At 54.5% G+C, this 17,030-nt stretch overlaps 1 protein-coding gene across 1 annotated transcript in view; it reads left to right on the top strand.

The window, feature by feature from the left end:
* Nucleotides 1-17,030, top strand: part of LOC129406068 (uncharacterized) — a 60,548-nt gene that overhangs the window by 9,538 nt on the left and 33,980 nt on the right. The window contains exon 6 of the mRNA XM_055143831.1: nucleotides 7,488-7,543. Within this exon, the coding sequence (XP_054999806.1) occupies nucleotides 7,488-7,543 (56 nt within the window). The remainder of the gene's footprint in view (nucleotides 1-7,487; nucleotides 7,544-17,030) is intronic.

The raw sequence follows: 17,030 nt of genomic DNA on the forward strand, positions 1-17,030 counted from the left end.
TCTCCCTCCCTCCCTCTCTCTCCCTCCCTCTCGCTCTCCCTCCCTCTCTCCCTCCCTCCCTTTCTCCCTTTCACTCCCTCTCTCTCACTCACTCTCTCCTCTCTCTCTCCTTGTTTCCCTCTCTCCTCTCTCTCCCTCTCTCTCCTCTCTCCTCTCTCTCCCTCTCTCTCCCTGTCTCTCCTCTCTCCCTCCCTCTCTCCCTCTCTCCCTCTCTCCTCTCTCCTTCTCTCTCCCTGTTTCTCTCCCTCACTCCTATCCCTCTCTCCCTCCCTCCCTCCCTCTCTCTCCCTCCCTCTCGCTCTCCCTCCCTCTCTCCCTCCCTCCCTTTCTCCCTTCACTCCCTCTCTCTCTCACTCACTCTCTCCTCTCTCTCTCCTTGTCTCCCTCTCTCCTCTCTCTCCCTCTCTCTCCTCTCTCCTTTCTCTCCCTCTCTCTCCCTCTCTCTCCTCTCCCTCTCCTCTCTCCCTCTCTCCCTCTCTCCTCTCTCTCCCTCTCTCCTCTCTCCTTCTCTCTCCCTGTTTCTCTCCCTCACTCCTGTCCCTCTCTCCCTCCCTCCCTCCCTCTCTCTCCCTCCCTCTCGCTCTCCCTCCCTCTCTCCCTCCCTCCCTTTCTCCCTTTCACTCCCTCTCTCTCTCACTCACTCACTCCTCTCTCTCTCCTTGTCTCCCTCTCTCCTCTCTCTCCCTCTCTCTCCTCTCTCCTCTCTCTCTCCCTCTCTCCTCTCTCCCTCTTTCTCCCTCTCTCTCCTCACTCCATTCTCTCCCTCTCTCCTCTCTCTCCCTCTCTCCTCTCTCCTTCTCTCTCCGTTTCTTTCCCTCACTCCTATCCCTCTCTCCCTCCCTCCCTTTCTCTCTCTCCCTCACTTTCGCTCTCCCTCCCTCTCTCCCTCCCTCCCTTTCTTCCGTTTCTCTCCCTCTCTCAATCTCTCTCCCTCTCTCTCCTCTCCTCTCTCCCTCTCCATTCTCTCCTTCTCTCTCCCTCTCTCTCTCCCTCACTCCTATCCTTCTCTCCCTACCTCCCTTTCTCTCTCTCCCTCATATTCGCTCTCCCTCCCTCTCTCCCTCCCTCCCTTTCTCCCTTTCTCTCCCTCTCTCGCTATCTCCCTCTCTCTCTCCCTCTATCTCCTCTCTCTCCTCCCTCTCCTCTCTCCTCTCTCTCCCTCTCTCCTCTCTCTCCTTCTCTCTCCCTCTCTCTCCCTCACTCCTATCTCTCTCTCTCCTCTCTCTCCCTCTCTCTCTCCCTCCCTCCCTTTCTCCCTTTCTCTCCCTCTCTCCCTCTCTCCTCTCTTTCCCTCTCTCTCCTTCTCTCTCCTCTCCCTATCTCTCTCCTCTCTCCCTCTCTCCCTCACTCTCTCCCTCTCTCTCCTCTCTCTCCTTCTCTCTCCCTCTCTCTCTCCCTAACTCCTATCCCTCTCTCTCCCTCCCTCCCTCTCTCTCCCTCCCTCTCTCTCCCTCCCTCTCGCTCTCCCTCCCTCTATCCCTCCCTCCCTTTCTCCCTTTCTCTCCCTCTCTCCTCTCTCTCCCTCTCTCCTCTCTCCTCTCCCTCTCTCCTCTCTCCCTCTCTCCCTCACTCTCCCTCTCTCTCCTCTCTCTCCCTCTCTCTCCTCTCTCTCCTTCTCTCTCCCTCTCTCTCCCTCACTCCTATCCCTCTCTCCTCTCTCTCCTCTCTCCTCTCTCCCTCTCTCCTCTCTCCTTCTCTCTTCTTCTCTCTCTCCCTCACTCCAATCCCTCTCTCTCCCTCCCTCCATTTCTCTCTCTCTCCGTCACTCTCGCTTTCCCTCCCTCTCTCCCTCCCTCCGTTTCTCCCTCTCTCCCTCTCTCGCTCTCCCTCTCTCGCTCTCTCTCCCTCTCTCCTTCTCTCCTCTCTCTCCCTCTCTCTCCTCTCTCTCCAACTCTCTCCTCTCTCTCCCTCTCTCCTCTCTCTCCTTCCTTCTCCCTCTCTCTCCCTCACTCCTATCCCTCTCTCTTCCTCCCTCCCTTTCTCTCTCACTCCCTCTCGCTCTCCCTCCCTCTCTCCCTCCCTCCCTTTCTCCCTTTCTCTCCCTCTCTCGCTCTCTCTCCCTCTCTCTCTCTCCTCTCTCTCCCTCTCTCTCCTTCTCCCTCCCTCTCTCTCTCCTCTGTCTCCCTCTCTCTCCACTCTCCCTCTCTCCCCTCTCTATTCCTCTCTCCCTCTCTCTCCTCTCTCCTCTCTCTCTCCTTCTCGCTCCCTCTCTCTCCCTCACTCCTATCCCTCTCTCCCTCCCTCCCTTTCTCTCTCTCCCTCCCTCTCGCTCTCCCTCCCTCACTTTCTCCCTTTCTCTCCCTCACTCCCTCTCTCTCCTCACTCTCCCTCTCATTCCTTCTCTCTCCCTCTCTCTCCCCTCTCTCCCTCTCTCCTCTCTCTCCTTCTCTCTCCCTCTCTCTCCCCCTCTCTCTCCCTCTCTTCTCTCTCTCCCTCTCTCTCCTCTTTCCCTCTCTCTTTCCTCTCTCTCCCTCTCTCCTCTCTCTCCTTCTCTCTCCCTCTCTCTCTCCCTCACTCCTATCCCTCTGTCCCTCCCTCCCTTTCTCTCTCTCCTCCCTCTCGCTCTCCCTCCCTCTCTCCCACCCTCACTTTCTCCGTTTCTCTCCCTCTCTCCCTCTCTCTCCTCTCTCTCCCTCTCTCTCCTCTCTCCTCTCCCTCTCTCCTCTCTCCCTCTCGCCCTCCTCTCTCCCTCTCTCCCTCACTCTCTCCCTCTCTCTCCTCTCTCTCCCTCTCTCTCTCCTCTCTCTCCCTCTCTCTCCTCTCTCTCCTTCTCTCACCCTCTCTCTCCCTCACTCCTATCCCTCTCTCCTCTCTCCTCTTTCCCTCTCTCCTCACTCCTTCTCTCTTCTTCTCTCTCCCTCCCTCCCTTTCTCTCTCTCCCTCCCTCTCGCTCTCCCTCCCTCTCTCCCTCCCTCACTTTCTCCCTTTCTCTCCCTCTCTCCCTCTCTCTCCTCTCTCTCACTCTCTCTCCTATCTCCTCTCCCTCTCTCTCCCTCTCTCCCTCTCTCCCTCACTCTCTCCCTCTCTCTCCTCTCTCTCCTTCTCTCTCCTCTCTCCCTCTCTCTCCCCTCTCTCCCTCTCTCTCCCCCTCTCTCTCCCTCTCTTCTCTCTCTCCCTCTCTCTCCTCTTTCCCTCTCTCTTTCCTCTCTCTCCCTCTCTTCTCTCTCTCCTTCTCTCTCCCTCTCTCTCTCCCTCACTCCTATCCCTCTGTCCCTCCCTCCCTTTCTCTCTCTCCTCCCTCTTGGTCTCCCTCCCTCTCTCCCACCCTCACTTTCTCCGTTTCTCTCCCTCTCTCCCTCTCTCTCCTCTCTCTCCCTCTCTCTCTCTCCTCTCCCTCTCTCCTCTCTCCCTCTCTCCCTCACTCTCTCCCTCTCTCTCCTCTGTCTCCCTCTCTCTCTCCTCTCTCTCCCTCTCTCTCCTCTCTCTCCTTCTCTCTCCCTCTCTCCCTCACTCCTATCCCTCTCTCCTCTCTCCTCTCTCCCTCTCTCCTCACTCCTTCTCTCTTCTTCTCTCTCCCTCCCTCCCTTTCTCTCTCTCCCTCCCTCTCGCTCTCCCTCCCTCTCTCCCTCCCTCACTTTCTCCCTTTCTCTCCCTCTCTCCCTCTCTCTCCTCTCTCCTCTCCCTCTCTAGTTCCTCTCTCCCTCTCTCCCTCTCTCTCTCTCCTCTCTCTCCCTCTCTCTCCTCTCTCTCCTTCTCTCTCCCTCTCTCTCCCTCACTCCTATCCCTCTCTCTTCTCTCCTCTCTCCCTCTCTCCTCTCTCCTTCTATCTTCTTCTCTCTCTCCCTCACTCCCTTTCTCTCTCTCCCTCCCTCTCACTTTCCCTCCCTCTCTCCCTCCCACCCTTTCTCCCTTTCTCTCCCTCTCTCTCCTTCTCTCCTCTCTCTCCCTCTCTCTCTCCTCTATCTCCCTCTCTCTCCTCTCTCCTCTCTCTCCCTCTCTCCTCTCTCTCCTTCCTTCTCCCTCTCTCTCTCCCTCACTCCTATCCCTCTCTCCCTCCCTCCCTTTCTCTCTCTCCCTCCCTCTCGCTCTCCCTCCCTCTCTCCCTCCCTCCCTTTCTCCCATTCTCTCCCTCTCTCACTCTCTCCCTCTCTCTCTCTTCTCTCTCCCTCTCTCCTCTCTCTCCCTCTCTCTCCTCTCTCCCTCTTTCCTCTCTCTCCCTCTCTCCTCTCTCTCCTCTCTCTCCTCTCTCTCCTCTCTCTCCCTCTCTCCTCTCTCTCCTTCTCTCTCCCTCTCTCTCTCCCTCCCTCACTTTCTCCCTTTCTCTCCCTCACTCTCTCCCTCTCTACTCTCTCTCCCTCTCTCTCCTCTCTCTCCCTCTCTCTCCTCTCTCTCCCTCTCTCTCTCCTCTCCCTCTCTTTCCTCTCTCTCCCTCTCTCCTCTCTCTCCCTGTCTCTCCTCTCTCTCCCTCTCTCCTCTCTCTCCTTCTCTCTCCCTCTCTCTCTCCCTCACTCCTATCCCTCTCTCCCTCCCTCCCTTTCTCTCTCTCCCTCCCTCTCGCTCTCCCTCCCTCACTTTCTCCCTTTCTCTCCCTCACTCTCTCCCTCTCTCTACTCTCTCCCTCTCTCCTCTCTCTCCCTCTCTCTCCTCTCTCTCCCTCTCTCCTCTCTCTCCTTCTCTCTCCCTCTCTCTCCCTCAGTCCTATCCCTCTCTCCCTCCCTCCCTTTCTCTCTCTCCCTCCCTCTCGCTCTCCCTCCCTCACTTTCTCCCTTTCTCTCCCTCACTCTCTCCCTCTCTCTACTCTCTCTCCCTCTCTCTCCTTCTTTCTCCCTCTCTCTCCTCTCTCTCCATCTCTTTCTCCTCTCTCCCTCTCTTTCCTCTCTCTCCCTCTCTCCTCTCTCTCCCTCTCTCCTTCTCTCTTCCTCTCTCTCCCTCTCTCTCCCTCTCTCCTCTCTTCCTCTCTCCTCTCTCTCCCTCTCTCTCTCCTCTCTCCCTCTCTCTTTCCTCTCTCTCCCTCTCTCTCCCTCTCTCTCCTCTCTCTCCCTCTCTCCTCTCTCTTTCTCTCTCTCCGTCACTCCTGTCCCTCTTTCCCTCCCTCTCGCTCTCCCTCCCTCTCTCCCTCCCTCCCTTTCTCCCTTTCTCTCCCTCTCTCCCTCTCTCTCCTCTCTCCCTCTCTCCTTCTCTCTCCCTCTCTCTCCCTCTCTCTCTCCCTCACTCCTATCCCTCTTTCTCCCTCCCTTCCTTTCTCTCTTTCTCCCTCTCTCCCTCCCTCCCTTTCTCCCTTTTTCTCTCTCCCTCCCTCCCCACCCCTCTCTTTCTCCCCCTTTCTAGAACTTTTCTAGAACTGATTTCTGGGCCACCCCCAGCAGTGCTCAGGGCTTACTCCGGGCTGTGTGCTCAGGATCACTCCTGGTGATGCCCGAGGGACCGTGGGCCAGGACTGGGACGACTGTGCAGGGCCGTGGCGGGGGTCTCAGCTGGTCTCTCTGCCTTGGACAGCGTCTGCAGAGCCGGATTGTGCCCTCGGGCTTGTTTCGGCTGGGGCGGCCTCTCGCGGCTCCTCGAGTGGAACATGATGTTGGCTGAGCACTTACGGCTGAGTCAGACCCGCCCCTGGCCTCCCTGCTTCGGTTGGCTTCATCGCGCCTGAGTCCGTCTGTCTTTCCTCCCTCCTCCCTCTGTCCCTTTCTTCCTCCTTCCTTCCTTCCTTCTGTCCTGCCTCCGTCTCTCCCTCCCTTCCTTCCCCCTCTCCCTCCCTCCCTCCCTCCTTCCTTCCTTCCTTCCTTCCTTCCTTCCTTCCTTCCTTCCTTCCTTCCTTCCTTCCTTCCTTCCTCCTTCCCTCCTTCCTCCCATCCCCCTTCCATCTTCTTTGCTCCCTCCCTCCTCTGAGGTGAGACTGACCCTTAGCTGTGCGGGGAGGGAGGGAAGCGCTTCTCTGAGGGAACACAGACTTCTCCAGCGTGGAAAGCGCCAAGGGCGTGGAGACAAGCCGCAAGGTGCATGTTTGAGGGCGAGCACTGTGTGAAGAGCAAGCCTGTAGCTCCCTTCCGTGCTGTCTTCGCGTCTCCTCCCGGGAGCTCCGGGGCGGCGTGAGGACGCCGGGTGTGCGAGCCCTTCCCGCCGGTCCTGCAGATGGGCCGGGCCTGGCTTTGCTGCCCAGGGGAGTTTGGTGCCGTTTCTGCGTGTTCTGATCTCAGACCCTCGTCAGTCGCGGGGTGTTCGGCCCAGGGACCGTGACTCGGCGGCTCTTCAGATCCCCTGTCCTGCCGGGGTCGCCGCGAGGCCTTCCCTGTTACTCCCGAGCCCGTCGTGCTGTTCCCTCTTCCCTCCTTCGTGAACACGCATGAACTTGTCCGTCGGGCGTGTTCTCTCGAGAGCCCGGTTCCCGGTTTCTCTGATGTGCCGCCGTCGTCTGCCCCTGCCCTGGGGTCCCTGTGCCCAGGTGGCGGCCGGCCGCGGCTTACAGCGTGTCCTTCCTCCCGTCCCTTCCCAGGAGTCTGCTCACTTTCTGGTGCTCCGTCACTCGCCCTCGCGGCCTGGGTTTCCCCGGCTTGCCTCTGTGCTTCACTTCTGCTCAGGGTGCTTCTGTCTGACGGGGTTTCTGTTCCCGTGTCTCACGGGCCCCTGATGCCACTTGTCCCCGAGAACGTTCCGGTGCTGGAGAGGGCACATGGGCAGGGGGCAGGGGACAGCGCCGTCCGGGTGTGAATCCCAGTTCTTCCGGTTCCCTGCTGGGGCGCTGAGGCCGTTTCTGGACTTTTATGTTCCACGTGGCTGTTCCCCGCTACGAGAATGGGGATGGAACCCCCCCCCCCCGCCCCGGCCGTCCACGGTCTCTCGAGGACTGTTTGCAGCTGACTCTTTTGTTTGTCTCTCGGGCTGCGCCTGCAGTCGGCCCGGCTGGCTCACGCAGGGCGAGCGGAGAGAGACGGTCGCTCCCTCCCGCCCCGCCTCTGCCCGCCCGGGCGCCCCTGGGAGTCGGGCCTGGCCCAGGCGTTCCCGGCACTGGGTCCGTCTCATAGAAAGGAATTTCAGGAGTAGACAAGCCGTGGAGTAAAAACAGACTTCAGGGGAGGACTTTAGGAAGGGGGAGGGGGGAGAGAGTGAGGGAGAGTGACGTGCCCGGGGGAACCCCGGCTTCCCCGAGGTGGAGAGAGCCCCTTCGCACCCCAGCACCAGATGGGGAGCAGGGGAGTCCCCATCTCAAGAGGGGAGATGCGGGCGACACGTGTGCTCGGCCACATGGGCACGAGCAGCACACGGGCTGCACATGTGCACCTGGTTCCAGGTGGCGTTTTTAGGCTCCTCCAGCCCGCCCCACGTGGGGCTTTCTAGCGAGGTAAGAGCGCGCTGCCGGGGTGGTATCCAAGGGGGCGGCGTCGGGAGTGGTCCGTGGTCTTCTCCGAATCCCTTTCCTGGCCCCTGGTTCCTGCGGGGGCTCTCTGGAGGGGCTTCAGCCTGCTCTGGGCCTGTTGCTGGCTCCAGCGAGGGTCTGGTCAGGCCTTGGTTCCTGTGTCTCAGCCTCGGACCTTGGTTTCATTACTTCCTAGGAATCCCACGGCCACGGGGGCCCTTCCCCGCCCACCTGCTGACGTCGCACCCAGCTGTGCTCGGGACTTCCTCCTGGCTCGTGTTCAGGGATCACTTCTGGCAAACTCTGGAAGCATCTGGAAACGTCTGGAGTGCCGTGGATTGAATGCAGATCGGCCACAAGCAAGGCCAGCACCCACCGTCCCTTCCAGCAGGTAAGAGCCCGCTGCCGGGGTGGTACCCAAGGGGGCTGAGTCGGGAGTGGCCCACAGTCTTCCTTGAAACTCCTTTCCTGGCCTTCCGTCCCTGCTGGGGCTTCCCTGGGCCGGGGGGGAGGGGGTGCGGGGTCCAGCCTGCCTTGAGCCTGTCCTGCCCCCGGCCATTTGTAGTGCTGCCCTCGTCTCAGTGCGTCCTCGCTTCATGCTCTGTCTGATACAAACACGACCAGTCCTGCTGATTGATGCGTCTGCCCCTGGCCCTTGTGATTGTCCCCCGCCTTTTGCTCTGAGTCTGGTGCTCCTCCCGTAAGTTTGTTTGCATCTTAAGCAGCCGAAGGGTGTGTTCTGTTTCCCCTGATCCATCAGCCACGCCCCTTCGCTTGCGGAGTTTAGTCCCCTGGCGCCGAGAGCAGGGATGGCCGTCAGGCGGCGTTTATTGCCGTTTTCCTTTCCCCTGAGGCTTTCCGGGCTTCGGGCAGCCTTTCTTTGGCCTTTCTCGGTTTTCTCCTTCGGCCTGGACGGGCCGTCTGTGCCGCCTCTTTCTGCTCGCCCCTGTGGCTTGCAGGTCGCCCGTGTGCAGTTCAGGGTCCTTGCTTTCGTTTTTTTTTTTTTTGTTTTTTTTCTTTTTGGTCACACCCGTCGATGCACAGGGGTTACTCCTGGCTCTGCACTCAGGAATTACCCCTGGCAGTGCTCAGAGGACCATATGGGATGCTGGGAATCGAACCCGGGTCGGCCGCGTGCAAGGCAAACGCCCTCCCCGCTGTGCTATCGCTCCAGCCCCACGTGTCCTTGCTTTTGATCAGGGGGCGGAGCGTGGAGTCCGGGCTGCAGCCCTGACCTGCCTCTCCCCTGCTTCCGGGGGGCGCCCGGCCTCCCCTGCAGAGAGCGGCGTCAGGGGCCCGGAACATTCTTTGCCGTTGTTTGTCTCGAGATGATTTTGCAGCTGCTTCGAATCTGAGTGACGGCTTGGGAGGGTGGACACTGCCCCTGAAGTTCTCTTCGTCCAGCCGAGGGTGCTGGACGCAGAGTCCACTCGACACGCCTGGCGTGGGCCCCGGGCGGTCCTTACCTGTGAGGTTTTCCGTCTCCCCACTCGTTCTCGCTGTGTGGAGTGGGGCTGTCGTGGTGCTCCTGCGGGTTTGCGCTCCCCCTGAGCCTCGGGCCTCGTGTCTCCCTCCCGGAACATGGGGCGTTCTCAAGCTGGTTCCCCCCCCGGCAGCTCGTCTAGAGGGTCTCTCAGTGTTGCCCCCTGGATCGCTTAGTTCTACTCATTTATTTATTTTATTATTATTTTTTTAGCTTTTTTTTTTTTTTAGCTTTTTTTTGAGGGGGGGGTTGGGGTCGCACCTGGCAATGCACAGGGGTTACTCCTGGCTCTGCACTCAGGAATTACTCCTGGCGGTGCTCAGGGGACCATATGGGATGCTGGGAATCGAACCCGGGTTGGCCGCGTGCAAGGCAAATGCCCTCCCCGCTGTGCTATCGCTTCAGCCCCTCTACTCATTTCTTTAAACGCTTTATAAATACTTTCTTCTTAATTAATTTTTGTGGAAGACGCTGTGACTCACAGAGTTCCTAGTTTCAGGCGTTCGATGTTCCGGTCCTGCCCTCACTGCCCTCCGCCTCTGCCACTCCCCGCCCCCATGGCGGGCATGTGACTTCTTTATGTCCTCCTGCATGTGACTTCATTATGTCCTCCAAAATGGCAGACGGAACTCTCAGAAAGTAAGTCAGCCCAAGTCAATTCGTAGTGGTTGGTTGCTCTCTGGTTTAGCCCCTGTCAGTAAAGAAACGCGAATCATTCAACACGATACAAAGGAATCGCCGCCCACTTGCATTCACATCACCAAGTTTTCAACTCTGGCATCTAAGACATATTACATTAAATCTTACTTTGTACTTGAACCTTATTGGCAATCCCCACATCTTCCCTGTCGTAAATGAAGCTTCTTTTATCGCCCCCTTGGCAGGGCTATAACAAATTAATTTTATCTTACTTGGTCCAAAAACCCTTAAAGGAATGGAAAATGGGGTTATCAGAAAATAAGGGGGGTTGGAGCGATAGCACAGCAGGGAGGGTGTTTGCCTTGCACGTGGCCGACCCGGGTTCGATTCCCAGCATCCCATAGGGTCCCCCGAGCATCGCCAGGAGTAATTCCTGAGTTCAGAGCCAGGAGTTACCCCTGTGTATCGCCGGGTGTCACCCAAAAAGCAAAAAAGAAAATAAATCATAAAGTCAGAGCGTGAGGATGAGTTACTGTGTCTTGTAGCCTCCCTTAGCCTGGTGGAGGGCCCCCACCTGCACCGTTACGGAGCCAGACTCATGCCACCGACGGGAAGTCTCTCCGGCCCCAGAAAGCAGCTCTTCTAACGCTTCTCGAAAAACTGGCTTCAAGGCTGTGGCTTCCCTGTCGCCTGTGCATGAGTCTCTGTGCGGCCCCTTCAAGTCTGCCACTGACGTGACTGTGCTGAGTGTTCTCAGGGAGGTGTTTTTGATGCTGCATCCTTCCAGATTCTTCAGGCCTGGAGAGTCTCATTTGATAGATCTGTTCTATATCTAATAGGTTTTTCTCTGCATGTAAGTTGCTTTTTAAAATTTTTAAATTTTATGAAGCTGTTAACAATATTTGATTACATTTAATATTCAAACACCAATCCCACCACCATGACACCTTCCTGCCACCATATTTTGGATGTTTCCATCCCCAACCCAAACCCCTGCCCCAAAGCAGAACCGAGATAATAAATTTTGTATTGTTTGTTACGAAAAACGGCTGAAAATGCTACAAAAAGTTTCTTTAGAGGAAAGAGGGTGACGATTATTGTATTGCACCCAGGGGCCATTAAGCCGTTCTATAAGAGCATGTTGTTAAAAGTTGAGTCTTGGGGCTGGAGCAATAGCACAGCGGGTAGGGCGTTTGCCTTGCATGCGGCTGACCAGGGTTCGATTCCCAGCATCCCATATGGTCCCCTGAGCACCGCCAGGAGTAATTCCTGAGTGCAGAGCCAGGAGTAACCCCTGTGCATCGCCGGGTGTGACCCAAAAAGCAAAAAAAAAAAAAAAAAAAGTTGAGTCTTATGTGCTTATCTATACATGTGTGTATATATACATATGTATATATGTATATATATGGAAAAAAATTTCCCTCTAAGATTGGTTGCCTCTTACTTTGATTTTTTTTTTCTTTTTTGGGTCACACCCGGCGATGCTCAGGGCTTACTCCTGGCTCTGCACTCAGGAATTACCCCGGCGGTGCTCAGGGGACCATATGGGATGCTGGGAATCGAACCCTGGTCAGCCGCATGCAAGGCAAACGCCCTACCCGCTGTGCTATTGCTTCAGCCCTGGTTGCCTCCTACTTTGGACGCCGTCAGATGTGGTGCAGTACTCTTGGAGTATGGGTGTGTGTGGTATGAAGTGTCCAGGAATAGGTTCACTCGTGGGTGAGGCCGGCCTGGTGTGTGGAGAGGGGCCGAGAGCTTGGTGGCTGTTGACTCCTGGAGGTTTTCAGCTGCTGGGGCTGGGTCCCTTCATAAGTTCCTTTTCTGACCTTGGTGCATTCAATATTCTGTCTGTCTTGTGTCTTGGAGTTTTCCTAATTGGGTCTATTTTCTTTCTTTTTTTTAAAAAAAAATCTTTCTTTTCTTTTCTTTTTTTTTTTGTTTTGTTTTGGGGCCATACCCAGCAGTGCTCAGGACTGACTCCTAGCTCTGCACTCCAGGATTCTTCCTGGCTTGGGAACCACATGGGACGCTGGGGGCGTTGAACCCGGGTCCGCCGTTCGAGGCAGATGCCCTCCGTCGTATACTGTTACTCCGCCCGCTTCTCTCGGTCTCTCACAGGGCCCCTTGGGACCTCTTGGATCCTGTATTTATAATCTTCAACTATGGAAGTTCTTTTTTTTTGTTGTTTTTTTTTGTTTTTGGGTCACACCCGGCACAGGGGTTACTCCTGGCTCTTCACTCAGGAATCACCCCTGGCGGTGCTCAGGGGACCCTATGGGATGCTGGGATTAGAACCCGGGTCGGCCGCGTGCAAGGCAAACCCCGCTGTGCTCTCGCTCCAGCCCCCTCTGGAAGTTCTCGTCAGTGATTCCTTCACCTGTTTCTCTGTCACACTTGCCCTCCTGTTCTCAGGGACTCGAATGCTTCTTCCGCTGTTCTCTGCCTCTCACCCTGTAGTTCTCTGGGGTGCTGTTTGCTTCTTTTCAGGCCGTTTCCCCGTTTCTGCTGATTTCTCCCCATTTCCTCCTCATCGTGGAGCTTCTTGATCTTTCCTCAGCTGCTCTTCCTGCCGTCCAGAGCTCCTGAGGCCGTTTCATCCCGCCCGCTGTTCTCCGTTCCTCGCCTGCCGTGTGTTCGCGTGGGCGCCCCTGCTCCCCTGCGCTTGGCCGACTCCTGGGCCGTCGTTTCTTTGGCTCATTGTGCGTCCCGGTCAGGTGTCACCAGAGACCCGCCGGAGGATGTGCGGGTGCTGTTCCCATGCTCGGTGCTCCTGTTTTGCTCGTCGGGCTGGGCGGGTTCTCCAGGCTCCCCCCTTGGTTTCCGAGTGTCCTGGCAGGGTTGCGCCTTCGTAGAAGATGCCGAGGCATAAAGCTGAGGGTCGCCTGTAGGATAACATAGCCTCAGTAGTTTAGGTTTATTGGGTTACTCCCGTTACAGTGCTCCTATCCCTCTTTGTTTATTTGTAGCTTCTTTCTTGGTGTTCTGTTGACTTGTAAATAATGTTTTTCTCTTCTCCTTGAGTCCTTTGCATAGTTTATTCAGAGCAAGTCCTTTTTGTATGGACACAGGAAGACTTAACAAATGTTATGCTTTTGTAACCTGGGAGTCATTTGACTCTACATGATATTTTCCTCCATGGCATCTGTTCTCTTGACCTAAGCCTCAGCTGCCCTTACTTCCTAGCACCCCCAAAGCACGGTCCCGACGTGGAACAAGAAGGACCCAGGGCAAGCGGTGAGTTGTGTGCTACCCTGGCATCGAGATGGGCCTGGCCAAAGTGCCTAATGCTTAATTATAAGTTAAGAGCTTGATCATGGACAAATGCTGTCATGATCCAAACAGTGATACTAGATTTGGACCCTGCTAGGGTGAGGAATGATTAATCTGGCCTGAGTGCTGTGGTCTGAGCCTGTGGCAAGATGTTGCCAGGAGAGCTGCCTTGCAGGCCTCAATGTATCCCTTGCTATGTCCATACAAAAATAACTAGTATTAGATGTTAATAAGTTCCTGGACTAAGGAAAAGAAAAAAACCTTAAGAGTGAGGAAGGGCTTTGGAGTGCCCTGCCCTCAGGAAGGGCTTTCTTATGTTGATTTGGCTACCTGGCTGGGTGTAGCCTACAGGGCAAGGTGGGAGAGACAAGGAGGAGGAGAGAGAGAAGCCAGAGAGAAGCAGCAGTTGAGCAGTAGATCCAGAGAGAGGCTGGAGCTGGGAGTGCGGGAGATGAAAAAGTTTGAAGATTGAATAAACGGTAACTAATCAGCAACCAGCTTGGTCCTCGTTCTTCCTTCGCCTGTCCTTGACCACCGGCTGTCCCGATCCAGTCCACACACTGCGGTTCCAGAGCACCGAACGCGGGTGGTGAGACAGAGCCGCCCGGAGAGCCCGCGAGTGCACTCGCCCCTCGGCGAGCTTTAGTTTTTTACAGCTGGCGTCCCTGGAGCGGGCACGAACTACCAACTAAAGGTAAAAATAGCGTTCGGTGCACCCCACTCTAGAAAGTGAGTGGGAGATCAGGATTTTTTAGTGTGCTGTGGATTAAAATCCGAACAGCAATCCTCCACTAAGATGGGACAGATTCTGGGCCTTCCCAAGATCTTTCATATTTTCTCGAGCCAGACTGAACAGGGCAAGCCATTTATGGATTTGATTCAGTGTCTCTCCCGCAGAACAGGAGACCCGGAACTCTGCATTTCCAGAGACCAACTCCGGTCCTGCTTTAAGGTAGTTTATGCAGTTAACCCATGGTTCCCAGATGAAGGAACTCTAGAAAGTAAGATTTGGAAACAAGTTAGGAAAAATGTCTCCAAGGCATCTAAGGAAGGGACTAAGATCCCCGTGGAATTCTGGACTACCTGGGAGATTGTTAATTCTATTCTCCTGTTTTTGAAAAGTGTAGTTGATGTGGAGGAGAATATGGAATAATACGGCCTCAGCTCCTCCCACACCTAAGTCTCGAAAGGGTTTCCATAGTAAAAATACTTCTGAGGCTGGTGAATATAGCTCTACTTCCAGTGCATTAGATGGAAGTGATGCTGGTTATGAGTCTGCTGCCACTTACTCAGATTCTGAGTCCGAGAGTGACTCAGCCAAGCGGCCTCCAAACCACTCGGGACATGCTCCCAATCGCCCAGTCCAGGCAGAGAAGAAGCAGCATCCATCTTATCGCAGGTTAAGGATGGATTCTCTCAGTCATTTCAAACAGGCCTGTGTCTCGTACGGGCCTACATCTCCGTACTGTAGGGAGTATCTTACAGACTGGAGTAAAAAGTCCTACTGGGTACCTCATGATTTTCACAGGGTTGCTAAGACATGCCTAAGCCGTTCTCAGTACTTGGAGTGGAGAATGTGGCTCTATAATGAGGCCAAGGCAAAGCTTCAAGGCCTAGGCCATGCTGGACAAAACTTTTCAGGGATTGAGTTGACTTGTGAGATGTTAACTGGTGAAGGGAAATGGCGCGACCCAGAAAGGCAAGTCACCTTGCCTCGTGCTGTTCTTGCTTATGTCCGTGACGGAGCCCTGCGTGCATGGGAGAAGGTTGATGCAGAAGCAGAATTTAAGGGAAGTTTTACTAAGATTGTCCAGAGAGCCTCAGAACCTTATGCAGACTTTGTAGGAAGATTGATGGAAGCCATAGAAATGCAGGTTGAGGGTAAGGAGACTCATGAGCTGTTGACTAAAGAATTGGCCTTTGAAAATGCTAATGAGGATTGCCAGGCCATTCTGCGCCCTATTAAGGAGAAGGAAGACATATTCGGGTACTTGGAAGCATGCTGGAATGTTGGCTCTGCTAAACATAAGGTGCAGGTCTATGCCTTACAGAGACAAGCTCAGAAAAGATGTTTTAATTGTGGAAAACCAGGCCACTTTCGTAGAGATTGCAATGCGCCCCCAAGCCGTGCTACGAGAGCACGTCCTGGGCCCTGTCCCAGGTGTAAGGAGGGAAACCACTGGGCCAGAGACTGCAGAGCCAGAGTTACACCTCCCGGGCCCTGTCCCCGGTGTAAGAGGGGAAATCATTGGGCCAGAGATTGTCGCTTTAATTTTGATGTAGTGGGTGACCCCAACTTGGGACACCTGCAAGGGGGCCAGCCCCAGGCCCCGCAAAATCAGCAGACGTTCTCAGTTGCAGCCCCTTTCCCCAGTGTGGAGTTTGAGAGCTCCAATCAGTATAATCGCTGCAGCCAGGATGGCAGGAAGCGCAGCCTATTTCCTGCCCCGATACAGTTACTACAACCCCTTTTCAGTATAGAACACTGCGGCCTTAAGCCCACCACCTCTGCATTTTCAGTGGACATATGGAATGTTAAATCAAATACAAAAAGGAAGTATTTTCTCAATTGAATGTAGCAGGAAAACTCCTCATTCGAGGAAAAGGCTATGCTTTTGTTTCAACAGATGATAACCCCGCTGGGAAACTTTGGGTACCATTACGTCTTGTCAGAAGTAGAATTCAACCACCTGATTTGGATCTCAGACCTCCAGAGATTCACAACCCTTCAAATTCCAGCTCAGATTCATCGCCAAACTGATTTCAGCTCGAAGTCACGAAGAATGAAGAGGAGCCAGCATCAGAGGATCTAGAGCTAAGGCCTCTAGCTCCTTACACATGAGGTCACATTAAGACCTTTCCTTATACCCCTCTTTTACAGGTTGTGGATTGGACAATGCCAGGCCTACATATTTTTAATTAACAATACTTTATTTTTACCCTTTCCTTGGAATTCACAGGTTCCTGAACGAGAAAGAAATGACTTTTAACAGGAACACCTTCTCATTTCTCTCTAGGATATCCATTGGTATTGGAGCTTCCCTCTGACTCTTTCTATTCACAGGCATGGAGACCAAACCCCAACTGTCAAAGCCTCTAATAACTTTAAAGTATTTTTTCCAAACATAAGCTAGGTTGCACCTATGACTGCCGAGGAACCAGACCAGAGAATGGCTGCATTCCTCTGCTGAAGTTCTGCCAGATGTTGTGGTGCTCCTGTTCCAGTGCTCCCTGACTGATCCAGTGCTTCCTGAAATTTGTTGGACTCCTAATAGCTGCTTTCCAGAGACTCATTGCTGCTACCACTACTGCTGCTGTTACAAGGACAACTCTTCAGTTTTGATCCAGAAACTTCATTTCTTCAAACTGTGACTAAATGCCTCTTATCATTGGTGACTCTTACCACCCCTGGACAGTGCAGGACAATTGGACTCTTTACTACAAGAACTGCTCTGGACCCAGGGTCGGACTGAAATCTTAGCACAACTAATAACACTGTATTATTATTTGAAATTGTGTTGTAATTTGGAATTGTTCCTCATTTTCAAATTTTGGTGTTTTTGTAAAAAGAAAAAGGGGGATATGTAGGATAACATAGCCTCAGTAGTTTAGGTTTATTGGGTTACTCCCATTACAGTGCTCCTATTCCTCTTTGTTTATTTGTAGCTTCTTTCTTAGTGTTCTGTTGACTTGTAAATAATGTTTCCTCTGCCTGTTCTCACAGATGCCAGGAAGGACGGCCGAGTAGCACGCAGGTGTCTGCTGTCCAGGCGCAGCCCGGCGCGAGGCTCGTGGGGCCCGGCGGGAGGAGGCGCGAGGCACAGCGGAGGCAGCAGGTAAGCTGCCCTTTCAGCTTTCATTTGTTTTTTAATTAAAAAAAAAAATTTAGCTGACATAACCTTTATTTATTTTTTAATTTTAATGAATCACCATGAGATACTGTTACAGACTTACGAGCTTTCGTGATCACGTTTCAGTCAAACAATGTTCGAGCACCCGTCCCGCTACCAGTGCCCGTTCTCCACCCCCAGTGCTCCCAAATCCCCCCCACCGTCCCCCATCCCACCCCCCCTCGGTGACAGGCACATTCCCTCTCTCTCTCTCTCCTCTGGGTGTTGCAGTTTGCAATACAGGTACCAAGCGTGTTCGGTCCATAGTCTGCTTTCAGCATGCATCTCTCTCAGCTTTTCCAAACTCCTGTGTCAGACTTTTCCGTCCTGGTGATGTGGCGAGCCTGGGTGGGCCTCACGGCCTCTGAGTTCGGCCTCTTGCATCCTGACGCCGAGGTCTCGGCTGCGATTTTCCCCGGAGCTGCCACACTGTCCCTTGCTCATTTCTTTCTGAAGG

Source organism: Sorex araneus, chromosome 6 (genome assembly GCF_027595985.1).
Source record: "Sorex araneus isolate mSorAra2 chromosome 6, mSorAra2.pri, whole genome shotgun sequence".
Taxonomy (NCBI): Eukaryota; Metazoa; Chordata; class Mammalia; order Eulipotyphla; family Soricidae; genus Sorex; species Sorex araneus.